This window comes from Thunnus thynnus, chromosome 3 (genome assembly GCF_963924715.1).
Source record: "Thunnus thynnus chromosome 3, fThuThy2.1, whole genome shotgun sequence".
Taxonomy (NCBI): domain Eukaryota; kingdom Metazoa; phylum Chordata; class Actinopteri; order Scombriformes; family Scombridae; genus Thunnus; species Thunnus thynnus.
In genome coordinates, this window is record NC_089519.1 from 9,254,860 (window position 1) to 9,275,938 (window position 21,079).

Sequence of the window (21,079 nt, forward strand, 5' to 3'; positions counted from 1 at the left end):
GCCTGCTGACTGACAGTCTGCATAAATCCAAGCCAGGAGGCAATACAATCTGTATCCGAAAACTTTTATGACTGATAGCGATTTGTATTATTCGTGCTGCTCAAAATTTACAACCACAATTATTCACGGATAGCAAAACAGTCCCAGTTTAGTTGAGTTTTATTGCCCTTTTCAATTTCTTGTTGCCAATTTCTCACTCAGTGTTTCAGCAGATTCCTTTGGACGTGATTCTGAGAAAAGAACCTAAACAATTCACATGAACTCCTGACGGACATAGATGGCTGCACAGTGTACCTTTAATTATGTAGTCAGAGTGTATTATATAAAGGTGTTATGTAACCTACTACTTTAAAATGTACTATATATACAGATACATATGGCAGTTAATTTAGATGTAGAGTTAATGGTTTATAGTTATTAACACCTACATTGTGACTGAGTCATCACCCCTGTTTTTATTTACCGGTGATTTCGTCACCCAAGATGGTGCCACAAATGGAGCTGTACATTTGTTGCCTTATTTAAGCAGGTGCACCTCGCTATAAACCTGTCAGCACTGTTAATCATTGGCAGAGTTAATGTATGATGATCTACCTTTGATTTGCAAAGCTGCCCAGTGTCTCATGTTGCTCATGTATAGTAGGTGACCTCCTACAACCAGTAAAGTGACTTTTATGACTTTTTGTGCAGGTCATATCAAAACAAATAGTCATCTTGTTAATTTAGTACAGGACAGATAGTTTTTATAATTTACATAACGTAGAGATAATTGTTGCAGCACATCTGGCTCATAATCAGGTCTCATCATAAACAGCTAATCTATTTATAGTATGTTTATATAATAAAACATACATTATTAGCAGTATAAAGGTTAATGATGGGCTGGGAAATTGCTTACAGTAATGATAGGGTAGCCACTCCTTATAGAGTTGTATTGATTAATTGTGATTAACTGATCACAACTAATGTCATTTTATAGGGTGCAGATGTGTGAAGAAAAGTAACGACGGTGCTTGTGATCACTGAACTAAAACTGCAAATCATGTTTTATTTCAGGTTTTAGGTTATTTACCCATAACAAGATGCACTTTTAAAAAAAACTCTCTTAATGTCCATCATCATAACAAACATGGCGAGCAGGGAGTTGTTTTACTTGTAGAAGAACCTATTTTTAAGGAATGGAGGCCATACGGCACATTAACCCTTAAGGTCAAGTCTGATATGTAAACCCACCCCAGCTAAAATAACTCCTCTGACCTCATGCTCGGCAAAATAGCCTCCGCACCTGGGTAACGGCTCACCTCCAAGACGGGTGAGAAATTAAAGGAAAAACCTAAATAAAATAGTGGGGGAAAAGCCAACAAACGGTTTGATAAAGGGCTGCAACTAACTATTATTTTCTTACTTGGTTGATTCATTGTTCGATTTCTAAAATGTCGGAAAATAGTGAAAAATGTCCATAACAAATTCCTAAAGCACAAGTTGATGTCTTAAAAATGAAAAAGAGGAAGAAAAGCAGCAAGTCCTCACAAATAAGGAAGAATATTTATGGAATGTTTCAGCATTTTTGATTGAAAAAGTACTAATCATTTACTGATTACCAAAATAGTTGACAAATAATTTTCTGTTGACTCACTAATTGATTAACCAGTTAAGCTGTAGATTGATAAGCATGAAATGATGTAAATCATTAGGTATGGCCTTCGCAGCCACCACATCCCAACTGAACACCTATTGGGAGACTTTGGACCAACATGTAAGACCGTGACCCAGACTGAGTTCCAGGTTCTTGGAGATTGAAGCCGTTCTGGTGTTTTGTGGTGGCCAAACACCTTAATAAGACAATATACAGTATGTTGTTTTCTCATTTAATTTGTCACCCATCCATATTATACATATATCGTACAGTTTTCCATTTAACAGGCATTACTGCCTGCTAGAGACAAATTTCCATCGAAGGATTTCACTGAAGTCCTATCAGCCACTAGCCATAAATCACTGCATCATCATGTCCCCGGTGCATGAAAAGGCTAAAGCATGGCTAAAGGGGCCTTGGGTCAGTACTCAATGTACAGTGAGGACAAACTGATATTGAGTAGGAGGGGAATGAACACTTTGCTCAACCTGCTGAAAGGCCTAATAGATTAGGGGCCCCTGGACAAGCCTCTTGTCATCCTTCTTCTTCAGTGACCTAATGTACCCAGAACAGCTGTGAGGGTGCTCAGCAGTTAGGCCAGGATGACAAGTCATTGCTCAGCTTGATATATGAACGATTACATGTGAAAGGGGAGAGTTTGCTGAAGGGTATGATGGCATGAGTATGTCAGTATCAATGTCCTTATTACATGTATTTTAGGTATTTATCTTTTAGCGAATGCAAGTGTAAGATCTTCATGTGCAGGTAAACATTGTCCACAGCTGCACTGGTAGGTAAAGGCATACTCAGGAGTCTTCATGCAGAAAAAGAGTATTAAAAAAAAAAAAATGTTCGAGAAGGTAACTGTAAGTGTATTTTTTGTGGAATCAGAATTTCTTGATTTAAAAGTAGTTATTCCACTGGTTTTCTCACAAATATCACTTTTCAGTCCAGCAGCGCAACAAACATGACAAACAGTGTTGAGGTCTGCAATTTAATCAGGAGGGGTCACCTCCACCTTCTTAAAACAGAGTTCATGTATTAAACACTGTACAAGCAATCAAATGTATGTGTATGAAAGTGAAAGTTTGTATAACACTTTCAATCTGACAAAGGTACAACAAAGTGCTTCCTTTATAGTGGAGAAGAATCTGAACATCAATTCAAATTCAAGTCAAGGTATCAAAACACATAAATGAAAAGTTTAATTATTTTAAATACAGTCAGACACGTTGAGAGACATATATCGCAGCTTTGCAGCCCAGCTGTATAGCATTTTTTAGTAGCCAGTATCCAGGTAGCTAAAACAAAAGAAAAGATAAACAAACTTAGATCACAGTGGTTTACATGATATTCAGTAAAAACAAAGCAAGAGACAACACACTATTGCTTTATATAACTATTGATATGTATGTGTTTTGGTTTTATTTCAGTGTACTTTGAAATCATAAGGTGTTCTTTGATCAGGTTTTTGTGAAATCCAAAGTATTTGTGTGGATTGTGCAGGTGCAGGGTAAGAAAATACATAACAGACTGCAATAAACTAAACCCAGTATGAATGAATGACACCACAACAACACAAACATAAATATCCAACCAAGATTCTATATCAATATAGAACTATATCAATATTTTAAATCTACTGCTCGATCAGAGATTATCTCCTCATAGATCTACACACTACAAGTTTGATGGAATATGATATTGTTATGAATATGTTTATTGTTAAAACAGAATGTTATAAAAAATACACTTACTGATTCAGCCTCATGCTCCAATCCGGTATCATGATGTTCCATCTCATCATCTCTGAATTCCTTTATTACCTATTAAAATATGCACAAAGATCATTCGTTACGTAAATCAACTTTAACCAGACAAAAGTCTCAAATTATTCTGACAGAACTGATTGTAAAAGGCCAACAATGACCAAATGTGTGTGTGTGTGTGTGTGTATGTGTGTGTATAAGAGCACAAGATTTTTGAATTGTATGGTATCTCCGTAAGTCATATTTATTGATACAGATCAGCTGTAAATGGCGTTCCAAGCTGCTGTGCTGGCAGGACCTGAGACTTGAGCTCTGACAGTGTGAATAAAATGAAAAATACATGATTTAACAGGGAATCAGTCATGTGTTGGTATGTGTACAAATCAAAGGCCCTGTTTACACCTGGCATTAACATGAGTCATGAGTGATTCGGTCACACACACACACACACATATATATATATTTACATACATACATACATACATACATATATATACATGTATATGCAGTGATTTCCCTGCAGCCTTCCTTCTGATAAATCCTGAGCTCCATTATGTCGAGCAGCGCAGCAAAACTAAAAACTGTAGTCATCAACTTGACAGGACAGATGAAACTATCCAGCAACGTTTAGCTTCTGAATTTCTTTTTAGACAGAAAAACGAAAAACAAGTTATTCTGATTGTTGATTTGATGAGGAAAACAGGTTAGGTGAACAGAGAAAACAGGAAAAAATGGGAGGTGGATTACATTTTTTTTAATTCACATGAAAAATGGAAAAACAAAATAATGCATTTCTTTATCCTGTTATCAAACAAGTTGAACACAGGAAGCAGCAATTCAATTCCTGTGCCTAGTCTGCCGGAAAATAGAGGGCGTCAGTTGAGTAGGTGGTCCTTCAATGTGGTCCAGAACACATTGCGTTTACACTGGTAAAAGAATGTGGCCACATGTAGCCCAGACCACCTCCAAATGTGGTCTGAGTGATCTGATCTCAATGCGTCTTGGCTGTGTTCACACCTGTACTTGGAGCTGTCCACTTGTGATTGGATCATCTGAGACGCATGTTAATGCCAGGTGTAAACAAGGCCAAAGACATTACTGTGGCTTGGAATGTGTCCAAACTAGAAAAGACAAACTGTGACCTGCGACAAATAGCCAATAGCTGTCTTTGGATGTAAAATGGAGGGGAAAAAAACGCTCTTTGGAAGTAAATGGAAACCACCAAACACTACCACAACACTGCTGACCATTTGAACAGTATACTGGAAAGTGAACAATGTTGTGCAAAAAATCTTGAGAAGTCTGGCCACACACACTGCAGCAATCAAAGCTTAATGTGGTGCAAATACAGCAATTAGTATTTGGTCCAGTGAATACTGCCAGCCTTCAGGTCATCTCTTTAAACATACAATCTCATCTATCTTATTTATGTCTTCCTCAGGAAATATTATTTTTTTACTGTTCCTTCCAACATTTGGTTGCCAACTAATTCAGGATCTATCCAGTCTGTGACAAAATTACACCAAAGATTTATTTGATGTGTCACCACAGAGAGGACTTTGCCAATGGAGGTGACAGAGCTACAGAGAAATAAGTAGTTGACTCACTTGTAAGAGTTCGGTGTATCTCTCTGGGTCCTTCTCCATCAGAGCTCTTATCTGGCTGTTGTAGTGCTCTGAGATGCTCTCCTCTACTGCCACAGTGCAGGCCATGGCCCCCTCCTTTCCCAGCATCGCAGTGGATGCCCCTATAGGAGATTTGAAACAAGAGAAATAACATAAAGATTCAATAAAGTAACACCTGACTACATATCGCCAAGCTCAGCAACCTTGTTTATACACTTGTCAACTCATACAACAAGTTCTGATATGTGGGTGGACAAATGCAACATGATGACAAAGACATTTTAGCATTTTCATATACAACTTTAACTTTAGATACATTAAATGAAGAATGATAAGCCAAACCAAGCTAAGCTACATTACAAGGAATCCAAGGATTAGAGCAGAGGCACCATTTTAAAAGCGTCAAAAACCATTGTACTTTTTATGCATCTTTATTGTGTTCTTCAAAGCTAAATATTATATAACTTTATGAACTCCACTGTATGTTAACAAGTTGTACCAACCTAATAAAAACCCAGCGATGTTCCAGAGGGGTAACAGGGCAGTGGGCCGAACTCTGTTCTCTGCTAGAATTTCATTGAATTTCTCAAGGTGTTTCTTTTCTTGATCCCACATGTGCTACAGAAAACAAAATGAATACAGAGTGTCAAATATTAGGCAATTACACTCATGCAGAACTTTTTATTTTTAATCACAATACAGCAACCAGACAAACTACAGATCCTTTTGGATCATAATAAATTTAAAGGTGCAGTGTGTAGGATTTAGTGGTATCTAGTGGTGAGATTGCAGATTGCAACCAACTAAAACAGCCTGAAGCTCATCGTCACTAACTCTTAAGTAAGGGGAAGATCTTAAGATCTCCTGAAGGTGAAAGTAAGTGCTCTTTGAAACTGAGTATCATCGACAAATATCTCATCTTGTCAAATGTGCGGTGTAACTGGTAGCACCGGTGGGAAAATTTCCTCACTGTGGCATCCCTAAACTGAATCAAGTTGATTCCTGTGGTTCTAAAGTGGGTAGTACCTATATATGAATGATGAACTTTCCTCTGTCTTCTCTGTATTAAAATATCCCTCTTCATCCAGCTGCAAAAGTGCAAAAGAAACAGCATTTGGTTGCACTTTTCACCCCTTCATCCATGATTGTTTCCCAAACCAAGTTGAAATGGAGAATACAGACTCAGACTTTTTTTGACTGTCCAACGGCACTGATGCACTCTGGCAGCATTTTGACTTGTGTGCAGTGTTCGGTAAGTTTGCAACGATCCATAACTAACTCCAGCACGCTGTTGGTTTTTATAAATCTTGCATACTGGTATGATATGCACAGACTCAATGAGGAAAAATGTTTTGTAAATGAAAATAAGTCTCAGTAAAGAGATACAATGCTGATCACTACTAACGTTGTCTCCTGCTAACTGGCCACTCTGCTGGGAATAGTATTTGCCACCTGCGTTTCGTAAACACACCACCAATAGCTTTGGAGAGGAACGCAGACAGTGCATTCTGGTTGTCATAGGTTTTCCATCTTTAGAGCGATAGGAAAATCTACAGCCTTTTCTCAGTTTTTTCTTATCATAGGGCACCAATTTTGAAAATAATTGGACATTTTTACTACATAGGTGACCTAGTTTTAAGAAATAATCATATTTACAGTGGTGGAATTCCTCTCCAAGGGAAAACAGAGCATTGCTCTGTATGTAGCACAACTTCTTGACACTGCAGTTTTCAAACAATTTGTCATTGTTGTTGACACCATCAGCGTGCACAGCTTGAAGAACAGTAATAATTAAACTGTGTAGAAAGAAAGCAGGCATGTTGTCCTACTTAAAGCCATGTGTCTCACTCTGTTCATACCTGGATGAGAGGTCCCGTCCTAGTTCTACCCAACACTGCCATCTGGCCAGCGTAGATGCGGTTGGCACCATATTCACCTGCATGGTCCACACGCAGGATTCGGTCCAACATCTCCTTCTCCTCACTGTCGCGTGGGGGCGGGACCACACTGTAAGCACGTGAGCTCAGCTGCAGGGGCCCTGCTACAACACAGTGACACAAAGAGCGAGTATATGACTATTTCAAGGACTTCAAGTTCTAAAGGTTTGTCCCTTCTGCAACCTCAAACATTTGTCTTGAGTTTCAAGCTTAGATAGTTTAGACTAAAATGAACAAAATGTCACAAGCATTCGGAGAAAATTGTAGTGCGCGCTGTAACCACACTGCTGAGGCTTTATGTTCTTCTGTTAAGATATTTATGTGCAACAGACAAAAACCTCAGCAGGGAGTGACTTACAACAAGTTTACCATTCCAACAACAGTAGCAAGGCAATGTATGCTTGAGGTAGTGCACGGGTCATAATACATCAATATAGAAATAAAAATAAAAAGCAAACATAAACAAAATTTAATTGAATCAATTACAAGTCATATTCATTACATAAGGCTCTAGTTTTCACAGCTTTAGAGTTTATGCAGTATGTCAGTGTGTCCAGGTAGGATTTTAAGTAAGAAATGAAGACAGTAAGGTTGTATTTCTGTTTTAAAAATTTGCTGGCTTGAATATGGATTTTTGCTAATAAAGAAATAAGATTAATAAGATACATTTTCATGACAGGCCTTTTATCAGAAAAAAAACAAATAAAATAAATACAATTTGGAGTTTAAGTTGAGTACCTAATTTTCTGTTTAAAAAAGACTAACGTCATACCAAAAAGTCTGACTAAAGGTAACGTTACAGTCCCAAGGAGTCAGTTAGCTAACAAGTCAGTTATGAAACGTCCAGTGAAGCTCCTCTTTCCCTGAGACAAGACTTACAGCATGCAACACTAATAAAAAATACATTACAGAAAAAAGAGAAGAGCACAGAAGTCATAAAGTCATAAAATTAAAACATAACTATATGTAAGCTAACAGTCTCCAATAAATAGGACACGGTGTGTTTTTAGCATATTTAGCATTTTAGCTCGTAGCTGCCTTTGTAAGCTACAAACACGCTGCTTACCTCTGCTTTTCAAACACTGTCGGATCATTGGACTGACTGTCTGAGACCAGTCATACAATGCTGTATGTGCGGCTCTTTGCATGGTAGAGGATTTAGGGTTTAACTACGTTTTGTTGTCAAAGAAACTCCGAAAAATGTGTGCAAACTGTCATTGAAGGTGTCAGGGGGTGGATGTCACGCAGACGTGTGACGTAACCGCGTTACGTCTCGCACACAGGCCATCCCCCGTCATTGGCGTTGTTACTATGGTTACTACACTAAAAGACTGGCAAAAGGTTTCTAATTTTATTAATGTTACATTTATGGCTGATTTTGCTTTATTGTAGTTCTGTTTGGGTTTTTAAGTTACAACAGAGAGAATGAGAGACAAGTGTACGTCATCAATCTTATTATTATTTTAGCAAAGTTTCATATTCATAAATGTAAGTTCGCCAACAAAAAAACCCCTCTTCTCAGTTTTTGTTAAATAATGTGAGTAGTACTTACAGACTATTAAATCTTGCACTAATAAAAAACGGCTGTAAAAACTGTAAATAAGTGCATTTTTCAAACGTCTTTATTTAACTATTCTGTTTTATTTATTTTATGTATTTTTTCCCTTTTTTCCATTCTGTTTCTTATGTGTTATTTGTGATTATCTCTGGCATTTTGGTCAGTAGAATGTACCTTGTTCTTTATTATAGCCTACTCAATAAAGTAAAAAAAAGTCAACAAGGAAATTATGGCACCTATAGTTTTTGTTAATCAAAACAAGTGTGTGTTGGAATTGTAAGTCCCTTTTTTTCTATATATGTCAAAGTATCTCTGATATGCCAACCTTTGACAACCCTTTATTTAACCTAATAATAAACAATGTACCCTAATTAACACTATAAACAGCTTCTGCTTCCTTCAGATTGAGTGTATATGGTTACTCTGCTGGGTGAGGTTTTCTTTGAGATGTTGAAGGCTTAAAGCTGCGAATGAAATTGCCCATAAAATCATAATTTTTCACATTTCAACAGCTTGTGCAGCTCCAGGGTTTGTTCCTAGATGGCATGACCATAAAGATATTTAGCGTAAAAAATAAATTTGCTCAAATTAAAAATAAACTGAGATGTGTAATATTAGTCAGTAGAAGTTACAGGTCAGTGATGAATCAGGTCCTAACTATTCAGCATGAAGGCACATGCAGGGTGCAAGAAGAATAGTTAAACTGACATTTTAAAAGTTATGAGGTCAATAAGTAAGGTAGGGATATTTTTGACTTTTTAGCATTGTTCTGCTCAAAATGTTTTTAGTGTTTTCAGTGTTTTCTTTTAATATGGATTGTATCAATCAGGGGACCCAGTGGGATATACTGTATAAACATCCTGTCTATAGCTGCTTATGCAGGGTGACAGGGACTCTGGTCTGTCACAGGGCCCTGGACAGGTCACTGGTTTGTCGCAGGGCTAACCCTTAACACAAACAAATCCACACTTAGCTGCCAGTTTAGAGTTCACTTAGTTCACCTGGCTTATATCTTTGGCCTGTGGGAAGAAACCAAGCATTTAAGCGAATAAAGTAAACACAGAAAATTACCTTTTGGCCAGACAGTCTCCAGACACACCAAACCTGACAACAAGGCAATGGAGCAAAGAAAATGGGTGATTTTTGTTTTGTTTTGTTTTGTTTTTTTAAGTTTGTGGAGCAATCAAGGTCAAAGTCAAAGTCAAATTTATTTATATAGCACATTTCATACAACAGGCATAAACTCAATGTGCTTAAAAACAAAAGCAAAAAAAATAGGTAAAGGTCATACGTGACAAAAACATATAATATTACATTAACATTACATATATAAAACACATAAGATAAAATATAAAATAAGGAGACATTACATATATAAAAACATATAAGACAACATATAAAATTAGAGGGTAAGAAGGTATTACAATAAAGAGAGTAGGGTAAGAAGGTATTATTATTATTATTATTATTATTATTATTATTAATAATAATAATAATAATAACAATAATGATAATAATAATAATAATAATAATAATAATAATAATAATAATAATAATAATAATAATAAAAAGGAATAACAATTATAATACTACTGATTCTAAAATGAAGGTTTTACCTGTTAAACTAACTGCTTGTGAAAAAAGATATGTTTTTTAAAAGAAGACACTGTTGTAGCAGATTAGTTAATGTGGTAGAGAATTAGGACCATAATGCCTGAAGGCACCATGAGCTGATTTAGAGTTTATTCTTGATATTGTGTGGAGACCTTTATTTGATGATCTCAGGGGTCTGTCTGGTGTGTATTCAGAGAACATGTCAACGACGACGGAGGGAGCTAAGAGTTATTGTTGATGGTCTACAGGTGGCAGTGTTGCACAGATAAAGGCTGTCTGGGGCAAGTTTTTCTTTGTCATCTCAAGTTGGTCCTAGTTTGGAGTATTATTTGAGTTTCAGTAGAATATGTGTCATTGTAGTGTCCCAACAAGACCGCAAGCAGACCAATTATATTTCACTTCTTCAAATGAGAAAAAAAAGAGGAAATCTTAGCTTTAGCAATAGTTCCTGTATTTGCTTGAAGCCTCTGAATCATCTGTCACCATCAATCACTGTCATTATATTAGTCAGCATTATTTAGTAATGTCTGTATGACCCCCGCCTTTGATGAGTAGACATTAAAACATAAACACACAACTGCTGCAAAGCAGATAAAATAGTGCTGGGACACAGGAATCTGTGGAATGATGGGGTTGAGTGCTGCAAAGCTGTGATGGTCATGAGTAAACAGGGCCAGGGCTGTGAATGGCGGGGCATGTCGGTTTTGTCTGTATGTGTGTGTTTGTGTGTTTGTGGTGAGACGTCGGTTATGTGTTTCCTTATCTGTCTGTCTGACTGTGGATGGCTACGCATGTGTGGCTGTATATCAGCACATGTGGGTGAACGCTTTTGTCACAGGTGTGAGTAAGGCTGGATTAACAACAGGGCAAAGTGGGTAACTACCGCCAAGGATCCAGAACCCTAAGGGTCCCAAACACCCTGAATTCACTGTGCGTCATTTGGTTTTTGGTCATTTAATGAACTGCACATTTGTTAGGGAATTTGCACCACAAATTTACAAAGACGGATCTAGCTTTTGTGGCCATGTGTTGTAAAGAGGCCCTATGTCACAATGTAGTTTAAAGGGCTTAATTATTTTAGTTTATTATGTGCTCACAGGGTGCTTATTTCCAAATTCAATTGTGATGAACACACAGAAAACCTGCGGCCAGCCTATCCAGCATAGGGGTACTAGTTTATTTCTGGGTGTCTGAACTTATAATGAAATCAAGTCAAGTCAATTTATTTATAGAGCACATTTAAAAACAACAAAAGCTGACCAAAGTGCTTTACAGAGACTTGGAAATACAATCAAATGAAAACACAGACATAAAGGGGAAAATTTATAAAAATGTGGAACAAAATACATAAAAATGGGATTTAAATCCTAAAAACACAATAGCATTGCACAGAGAAGAAATAAGTTATGGAGAGAATAAATAAATAAATTAAATAAAAACAGAGTGTGACCATTCATGTCTTCATGATGACTGTTAATAGGCTGAGGAAAAGAGATGACAGGTTTTAAAAATATCAGTTGAGGGAGAGGATCTAATAATGTGTGGCAAACTGTTCAGGAAACAACAATGGAAAACATCCGATCACCTCTGGATCTTAACTGGGAGCGTGGAATGACAAGCTGTCCGGCACATCTGAGGGGTCTAGCGTTAGAAAAGGGAATGAGAAGATCTGAAAGACACGCTGGTGCCAATCCATGGAGAGCTTTAAAAACAAATGAAAGAATTTTAAAATCAATTCTGCATTTCACTGGTAACCAGTGAAGAGAGGCCAGTACAGGAGCAATGTGGTCTCTCTTTTTGGTACCAGTGAGGAGTCGCGCTGCTGCATTTTGAAGCAGCTGCAGGTGGGATAAAACTGACTGACTAATTCCTATATACAGAGTGATGATATGTGATATGGAAAAAAGCTGGTGTGCTGTACGTAAGGGGAACTTGAGTAGCACAAGAGTACGTGCACAGGTTGGGGGGGGGGCTCAACTGAAAATTATCCCTCTGACAGGTCAATCCAACTATCCATGCGAAGAGTCAGGTTTAAGACATCACTTGGTTCACTATGATGTCAGATCCAGTGGGCCTTTTATGCAGCCTGAGTGTTCCATGCTGGAGTGTGTCTGACACACTCGGGCTACATGTTTTGGAGGATTTGTGGAGAGAAAACCGAAGCTTTTAACACAAGAGGCTTCAGGAAAAGCTGACAGGTGTACCGTCTATCCCCAAAGCGCAAACAGTCTCTCAGATTATAACGGATATATGAGGTAAGCAGCGGTTAGGTCTGAAATTCAGTAGAGCAAATGAAGTTAGGAAAGACCAAAAGAAAGTACATGTTTTCTTGCTCTTGTGTGTTGTGACTGATGAGTGGATTAAAGAGCAAACCACAGAACTGGAGAAAAGAACGAGACCAGCTTATACATGTGTCTTTGTATGTGTATGTATGTGTGTCTGACTGTGTTTGTGTAATGTTTGCATGCATCCATGGACGTGTGTGAGTCTGCACACCCTTGCTCCGAGGCTCTGGTCAGACAGTGCATAGCTGTGGTGGGACGCAGGCTAAGCGCTTCTAGACTACAGTGAGTCAACAATGTCTGCTCTCACCGAGAGGAGACATGATAGGTCTTGTCTCGTTTGGTCCCTGACTGGTGTGGTGGGACACCCACAGCTTGTGTGTGTGTCTGTGCATGTGTGCGTGTGTGTGTGTATGTGTGTGTGCGTGTGTGTGTGTGTGTGTGATGCGCATGATTTTAAGTAAAATTTGTTATTTACCCAGATGTAGAATATATATGACAGCGGCATGCGTCAGCGTCTGCGCTTCCACACGTCACATTGGTTCTTGACAATCCCCTCCCCAAACACAGGAAATGATTATTTTGTTAGAAGCTTTATACGAAGGGCCTACCTCAGGTTTTTTGGGCCCAGGATGAGTTACGTAAAGCCCTACAGTGAAGAAAGCAATGACATATTAAACTGTCATGATGGCCAAAACTGTTGAAAATAAAAGACCCAGGGTGGAAATTGATTCTTTAAAGTGGTACACCAGCAATACAGCATTACACTACCATAAAGTTGGGGGATTAGAGACAGAAGGAGTCCTTAAAGAATATTCAAATTTGAAGGAGCAGGGGTAAATATTTCCTCCCTTGTGGTCAAGCTCCACAAGTGCTGTATCTTACATTTCCCATGGTGCATCTTTCATCTTCCCAGTCTGGTAAATGGCCACTTCTTTCAAACCTCACACACCTGTTTTGTAACCCTGGCTTTTTGTTAAAACTGTGTATTTTCATCTAATTATTTTTTCAGGTTTTGCAGCACTCCCTGCAAAGCCACAGAAGACATCATTCAACTGTTTTCATAGGTTTAGTATTACTCCTAATGACGAGTAAACTGAACTTGATGTGTAAAATCGATGGAATGCCCCTTTAAAGTAGATTCGGTAAACTATGGATGAAAATAAGGTCAAACTTCAGGTGTTGGTTATTAGACACATAAGTAGGATTCATTATCCACTGGATAAACAGACACACTGTGCTCCCACTTTCAACATCAGCACGTATCTTTAAAACAACAATGAAACTGTTGTTTTGAATTTTGAACCCCGAGATATTGGTATGTAATTTAAAGAGAAAAAAAGCATTTCCGTGCCCATTCAAGAGTGACAAAAGTGTCCAAAACCTGCGTAAAAGGTCCACATACTATATATATTTACAATATAAGCACAAAAAAAAATTAAGAACCGTAAAATACACAAACACACTGAGCCAATGAGCCTTGAAATCATAACCATTTAGAATGAACAAATGTTTTTGTTGATGGTTGAGGGCCATCAGGAAAGGGCAGGACCCTGTAGCAGTTGTTGCTCACCTAATACATGCTGTGGACCAGCCCTGTACATGAGTGAAGTTAAATGTTCCATTCATCAGATTTCTATATTCTGCAGTTTTAATTCAGGCTCATGGCTGGGAGAGAAAAACATATTCATTCTCACACCTGGACACTGGAGCACCCACGGGAAGTGCATACGAACATAGGAACAACAGTGGCTTATTGTGTTTAAATATCATGCCTCTGCCCTTTATGTGTTTTGCGCAGTCTCCTTTATTTGCAGCTACTCATTACTGAGAGCGAAGGAAAAATGTGGGTTGATCTCTTAGTCATTGTTACTTGGTTTTCAGTTTTGGTTTCTCTACTGGAAGGTCAAAGTGCAAAATCAGCTACAGGAAAATACCCTCAGAGGTGGTGGTTGTTGTTTTATATGCATTTCAGCAGAGCAAATGTTTATTTGTATACGGACTTTCCAGTTAAGTCACTATCGCTCTCATATTATGGCATCTTGGTTTCATTTATGACCTTTGTTGATATTTAGATACATTGGTTGGGCTGTCCATGGTGATAAAAATTCTTTAACTGCATGGTATTCCCCAGTTGTTGTTTACTACAACGTTGTTATTCATCTCAAATTGTTACAAAACTAGGTTGAGAAAGAAATTAAAGTTATGCAACATTGTTTAAAAAAGCCAACAATTTTATGGTTTGGTGGTATCCCTCTGGAAAAGGCAAGATGTCTCATAAAATAGCACAAAAAAGAGATTCATTTTCTGATTTAAATTTACCATGTCTCCTAAAAAGCCACCTAACCATTTTTATAGAAGGCTGTACGAGATTAAAACAAGAGGAAAGTGATTTCTCTTCCACTATTGAATTGTTTACACTCAGAAATCTATCTTGTGCACCATACAGAGTAGTTAAATCAAACTCTAAACCGCCTGTTTTCATGGATACTGGAGAGTGTATTTACCCTCGTCTGGTAGACGTTAAATGGCCCTTGTCTGTCTGGCACTATTCCTTCAGTGATATTGTTTTTACACTAAAGGGATAAAAGATAATGTTACTTATTGTGGGGGAATTGAAAACTCATGCGTGTTCAGGCAGTCCTTGTCAAGACACTTAAAGTGATTTCTGAATGAACCAGTCAGATAATAACTACCATTTCAGATAGGAATGGCCACCTGACACATGACTGTTTAAAGGAAGCATGTAAGCAAGCTTGGGAAAATGAGTCAAAAGTACAGCCCAGTCAGCAGGAACTAGATCTACCTCGCTGGCAAGCTCAGGCAGATCAGCTAGTTTATATAAAGATGTGTGTAGTATGAGAATTATTCGGGAGAGGCGTTGCATTGTGAGGAGAAACTGTGTTTATTTATGAATAACAGGATCATCCTGCATGTCTTTAAAAGGCACGAACAGCAGCTCAGCACAGCGTCATCACAGTTTTCACATTTACATATTTTCTTTCTAACACAGCGGCAGATAAATTTAGGGAAACAATCCATTTACAGGGTGTGATGGCGACCAAAGCAGCCCTTTATTTATGAAACCTGTCATTTAAACAGCATTTCCTGTTGGCCACAGGATGTGGCTCTCTTTGCCTTCCCTGCCTTTGCTTTCCTATATGGTTTTCCGGAAGTTATGTTTGTAGTCTCTGATTTATAGAGTGCAAACTGCGGGTTGCCAATGTATGAGTACATACTGTAGTACAAATGGCCTTGGAATAGGAAGCTGAGTGATGCGTGCTGTTGTCGAATTTTGGATCCGCCATACGGGCAGAAACATGACTTACTCTAGCGTATGTTTCTCATTTTTCCAGCACTTTTATGACTGAATTTAAATGAAGGAACATGATCATGGATAGTATGAATTCATGGAAATATTGGTTTATGTTTCTGAATCCTTGGGGATTATGTTTACTACTTTATTGGTTTCCAGGAGGGAGCTCTAAGTTCAAGCACGAAAACATCAAGATAAAGCCAATTATTATATTTCAATGTCATTTCGTCACTTAGGTGCTGCTGACTGACAAACACATGTTAAGTATCTTTGCTACTATTATTGTGTAACAGCCATGACTCAAATGACTGAATGAATGAATGTCAAACAACTGGCAGCAATCCAAAAGACATAAAACAAGAAGCGAAACAGCCCAAAATGAAGACTGTGGCTGAATTCTGCGGAATCTAGTACACAGAAATATTATATTAAAACAACAAAAGCCAGTGGGAGAAAATCACTTCATAGTTTTACCACATTGTACTCATCCCATTTGTTTTCCAGTCTGAAAAAGACAATGTTTTTACAGAGCGCATGGGAGTGGATGATTCCCTAATAAATGTCACAACCACAATCCTGTCCTCCCCCTCAGTTTTTCTTGGTGATATTTTTAGAGGGGCACGGTCAACAATCCACAAGTGAGAAGGCGAGGAATTGTTTTTGTAGATGCTCGTCTTACCACTTCAGTGTGGTGACTTGTGATGAGCTGGTGCCTCTATACGTCACAAGAGGCCAGATTGAGTGGGAGTCAGGCTCCGTGCTCTATTAAGGGGGGAGCCAGTCACTAAGGTTATTGGGCAAATAGTGACGGGGGACCGTCCCGTGGATTTCCACTCGCTGCTATTTTAGGGTAACAGCAGGTCTGTTTTGAGTTTAGAGAGAAGCCACAATATCCTATTAAGTATTGTTAAAGTAATTGAGCAGTGTTTACTAAGAGGTGGTTAAACCGAGGCTCCTGAGTCTCTGCAGATGCTGTTTGAGACTAATCAAAGTTACTGGCTGTGGATGCATGGATTAGTGACTGTATCGTAATCTGTGCTTTATACATTTTATATTTAAATTAGAGGGCAAAAATTCAATTGCATCTGAAATGGAGCAGTATAAGCCTGATTCTTTGCCTGCAGCTGCAAGAGTTCAGCCATTCTGTGGCCTCTTGGCTCACAGCCAGCGTCTCCACTTTGTTTAAAAGCTGTCTAAACCCGGCTGGACTGCGGCTGGGTCAGATGTGAGGCACAGCCAGGTCAGACCTGACCAAAACTCACCACTGGCTGACACATAAAGCACAACTATCCAAAGTTGTGCATGTGGCTTAAATTTTGGTCCTTAAAAACACAGGCTCTCCTTATAAAACAGTGTCCTTTTAGAATTGTTTTGGTGCATCGTCTGTTTTGATTTTATTCAAGGAGTAAATGTTGACAGTTGACTGATTGCGAAACACGTTGATAGTTATCTTTATTTCACACCTGTAGAAACTTGAATATTCCTGTAGATTTGAACTACAAACTTAGAGAAACACATTACACATGGCTGATACAGGTCTGTCAGTCCGAGAATCTGTGATGTTGCTCAAGAGAAACTGGAAAACACATTATTTTTGAGCTGCATCCACAATTCCAGAGATGGGTTTCTTTGCGTCATGTCATAAGCAGCCATTAGACTCAGAATTACCGTTTGTGCACCCGTTCATCTTTGAGACCTTGTTTAAACTCTTTTATTAGGAATTTAAAACTATGTGTAACTATACAATCCTACCTATATACGGTATGCATTAAAGCAATAAATACAAAATATTACTGACATTTATTTACACTGTTTGTATGAGAGAGAGTGCTCCACCTCTCCTCCTCAGGCTGGCTGTCATCCCGCGTGGTTTTCCTCTGAAGGGTAATCACAGCTCAGTCTTATTCAGACACCTTCTGGTTTCAGGGCAGTTGGGAAAGTGATGGCAAGCCATCTGCTGTCTGAGGAGAAAAAGAGCATCTTTACTGTGTGTCTGAGGTTTGAGATGTCAGGTTGAGATTAGATGCGCTAAAAAAAGAGACTGCAGCCCAGCAATTACCTTGCTAATTCTAAATTGGTTGCGCAACTGATGAGTTGCGTAATGTGCATGCATGATAACAAAAATTCAGAGTAAATATCATTTGTATAGAGAAGAAGCATTTGAAGGCCTTTTCTGATGATCCTAAATTCATGGCGCTCTATGTGGTGTTAAAGCAATAGTTTCACATTTGGGGAAATACTATTTGCTTTCCTGTTAAGCGTTGCATGGGAAGATAAATACCACTTTCATTTTTGTCTGGCAACTACCATCTACTGTAAAGCCAACAGACTGAAAACTGAGGTTAACAGCTGGCTATCTAGCTCTGTCCCGAGGTAACAAAATCTGCCTGCCATCACCTTTCAAGCTCACGAATTAAACATTATACCTTGTTTGTGTAATCATTAAAGAAGTTACGACTCCCGGCCAAGAAATAGTCTGGCTAACCCCATGTAAAGGTGATGCAAGCTTTTCAGTTTTTATACAGATTAAACAAACAAGATCGTGTTAATTCGTTTCAGAGGTGATGGTAGTCAGATTTTGTTACCCTTAGACAGAGCCAGGCTAGTTGTTTCCCCCTTTTTCCAGTCTTTTTCCAGTCTTATGCTACTACCCCACTAGAGCACTGTGCTCCCAGAATGCAGGCTTACTTGTGGTTCCTAGAGTCTCCAAAAGTAGAATGGGAGGCAGAGCCTTCAGCTATTAGGCTCCTCTCCTGTGGAACCATCTTCCAGTTTCAGTCAGGGAGGCAGACACCCTCTCTACGTTTAAGAGTAGGCTTAAAACTTTGCTTTTTGATAAAGCTTATAGTTAGGGCCAGCTCAGGCTTGCCTCAGATCAGCTCCTATTTATGCTACTATAGGCCTTGAGTGCCGGGAGGGACTTCCCATGATGCACTGCGCTCCTCTCTCCTCCTCTCCCTCTCCATCTGTATGCATTCATGCCCCATTAATGCATGTTACTAACTTGGCATCTTCCCTGGAGTTTTGTGCTTTCTCGTCTTGCAGGTGATCTTCAGTTGCGGACCGCCTGCTGCCCCCCTTGGTCCAGCTTGGCACGCACTGCTACTACAATTATTATTAGTCATATATCCATTGTTATTGTTGTTGTTATTGTTATTATTGTTGTTGCTGTGCTTCTCTGTTACTCTCTCCTCTCTCCCCCTCACTGTTTCTCTCTCAACCCAACCGGTCAAGGCAGATGTCCGCCCACCTAGAGCTCGGTTCCGCTTGAGGCTTCTTCCCGTTAAAGGGGAGTTTTTCCTTTCCACTGTCGCCAAGTGCTTGCTCATGTGGGAATGTTGGGTCTCTGTAAATTAAAGAGTACATTCTTGACTTGCTCTATGTGAAAAGTGCCCTGAGGTAACTTCTATTGTGATTTGGTGCTGTATAAATAAATTTGACTTGACTTGAAATAGACTTGACTACTTTGTTAATGGGCTGCTGGTTATAGCCATAAATTTATCAGACAAATATGAGTCTTCTCCTGTAACTTCTGGCAAGACGGTGAATAAGTGTGTTTCCCAAATGTCCAACTATTCCTTTAACAGTATGTGAGTAATCAAGCTGTGAATTTTGGACTTCTTGTGAATGAGTGGCTCCTAAATGGATGCCAGGGCAGCAGGGTGGCAAATACTTTAAGTCTCATATCACTCACGGAGGTATGTGAGACAGGTCTGGAGTCTGCAGGCTGAGAGGAAATAGGTCTGATATAACACATCTTCCTCATCTTGTCAAGCACAGCGCGGCAGTCCCGCTGAAAGACAGGAAGCAGATCAGAGTCCAAGCTTTGTCTCAACTAAAGAGCAAGGCAGTGAGGACAGATTAAGATGGCACTTTGGGTAAAAGCGGGAGGGAGAAAAGCGGAAGACAGAGCCCAGTTATAATTGCTTGCTGCGTAGGCTGACACATCTGAATTTACAGGCTACACTGGAGCTGCGCCACTCATTTCAGACTGCTTATTTAAGAGTTAAGAGAGAGAAAAAAAAACACAGAGGAGATATTTTGTTCACTTGTTTTTTAATCTGATGTAGGCCCCTCCCTTTGCTTTGCTGTTGCTAAATTTGTCTCCCCTAACTCAAACGTAAGAAGCCAAAATGACACCATTATTTTGACTAGACTGTTTTTCCTCCCAGGGAGAGAGGCCAGAGGAAGTGTAGGTGACCTAGGCTGGTTAACCACTGCTTGACCACGGGTTGGCTGGGGAACTGCCACCCCCACAGCACCCTCTCCATCCACCAACTGCCAGGTCCACATTACTACTACTACACGCCATGACCACAAGTAGCCCAGCTCCAGTACCAGCCTCCCATTGGGTCCACGCTGGGTGCTTTCTCCCTCTCACCCTATTGGTGTAAACAGTCTGCAGTCTAGCCATCGGCTGGCATGGACCTCATTCGGGTCGTATTTACAGGCCAGACGTGTGTATGTTTGTGTACATTAACCCGTCTTGGGCCTGTACCAGCAGTTTGCACAGCTCTTGCTCTTCATTGCATGTGCACAGATCTGTGTTGTTTTTGTTACTTTTTCTTCATGAATTGCAACACTTCACTAAAACCTCAAGCTCCTGTCTGGGACCGATCAGCTGAGGAGTCTTGGCTCAGAGGCTGCAATGAATTTTATTCTACAAACAGCAGGAGAAATATTAAACTAGCTCTCCTCCAATCAGAAAACCATAGAATCTATATGCACATTTACTGACAACATTAATGTACAACATTTACAAATAGACAACACAGCGATTTCTGAGCGCACACAAGACAGCACGTGTAAACTTGGTCACCGCAGAGCACAGGGCCCCTTTTTTGAGAATAGTTTTCTCACACACCCCTAAAAATGTCCTCCTACAGCCAAGCACCAGATGTTGTCATTCGTCTCGTGTTGATTAGAAAACACAAACACACTCGGCCACAGAGATTCAAGCATGTCAGTTACGTGAGTTTAAACAGAAAGGGAACCCATGCCAAAAGTCTCTCAGTGTTTGGACCCTGAGTATTATTTGGTGGACTGTAAACACTGGAGCCAGTGTTACAGTCACATACACACACACACACACACACACACACACACACACACACACACACACACACACACACACACATATATCAGACCATGGTCACTTCTAGGGACATTGCATAGACTTATATTCATTTTCTGGAGACTTACCCTAACCCCTAACCCTAACCCTAACCCTAACCTTAGCCACTGACCCAAAAATCAGCTTTTTCCCAATTGGGCACATGGCTGTTGCCCCCAATTTGACAAGCTGTCCCCAGTTAACTGGTCCTAAGTCTGAAATTTGTCCC

The 21,079-nt window shown here is 39.3% G+C and overlaps 1 protein-coding gene across 2 annotated transcripts; it reads right to left on the bottom strand.

Annotated features, from left to right (window-relative positions):
• Positions 1–2,616: 2,616 nt before the first annotated feature.
• On the bottom strand, positions 2,617–8,224 carry coq7 (coenzyme Q7 homolog, ubiquinone (yeast)). 2 transcript variants are annotated; one of them, XM_067583958.1, is made up of 6 exons: positions 8,034–8,224; positions 6,890–7,068; positions 5,534–5,648; positions 5,013–5,152; positions 3,394–3,462; positions 2,617–2,937 (listed from the first exon to the last, which is right to left on the bottom strand). In XM_067583958.1, exons 1-6 carry the CDS (start codon positions 8,113–8,115, stop codon positions 2,860–2,862), a joined length of 663 nt encoding a protein of 220 aa, XP_067440059.1. In that variant the 5' UTR covers positions 8,116–8,224; the 3' UTR covers positions 2,617–2,859. The 2 variants fall into 2 exon arrangements, with proteins under 2 accessions (XP_067440059.1, XP_067440058.1); XM_067583957.1 differs by having other exon boundaries at positions 6,890–7,071; positions 8,034–8,223.
• Positions 8,225–21,079: the final 12,855 nt, after the last annotated feature.

What these genes read in the sequence shown, in the direction of transcription:
- coq7 (XM_067583957.1), bottom strand. Translation starts at nt 8,115, where the DNA reads ATGCAAAGAGCCGCACATACAGCATTGTATGACTGGTCTCAGACAGTC. An exon ending in CATCGCTGGGTTTTTATTAG is followed by an intron (nt 5,153 to 5,533) that starts GTTGGTACAACT and finishes AATCTCCTATAG; the next exon opens with GGGCATCCACTGCGATGCTG. An exon ending in GATACACCGAACTCTTACAA is followed by an intron (nt 3,463 to 5,012) that starts GTGAGTCAACTA and finishes ATATTTTAATAG; the next exon opens with GTAATAAAGGAATTCAGAGA.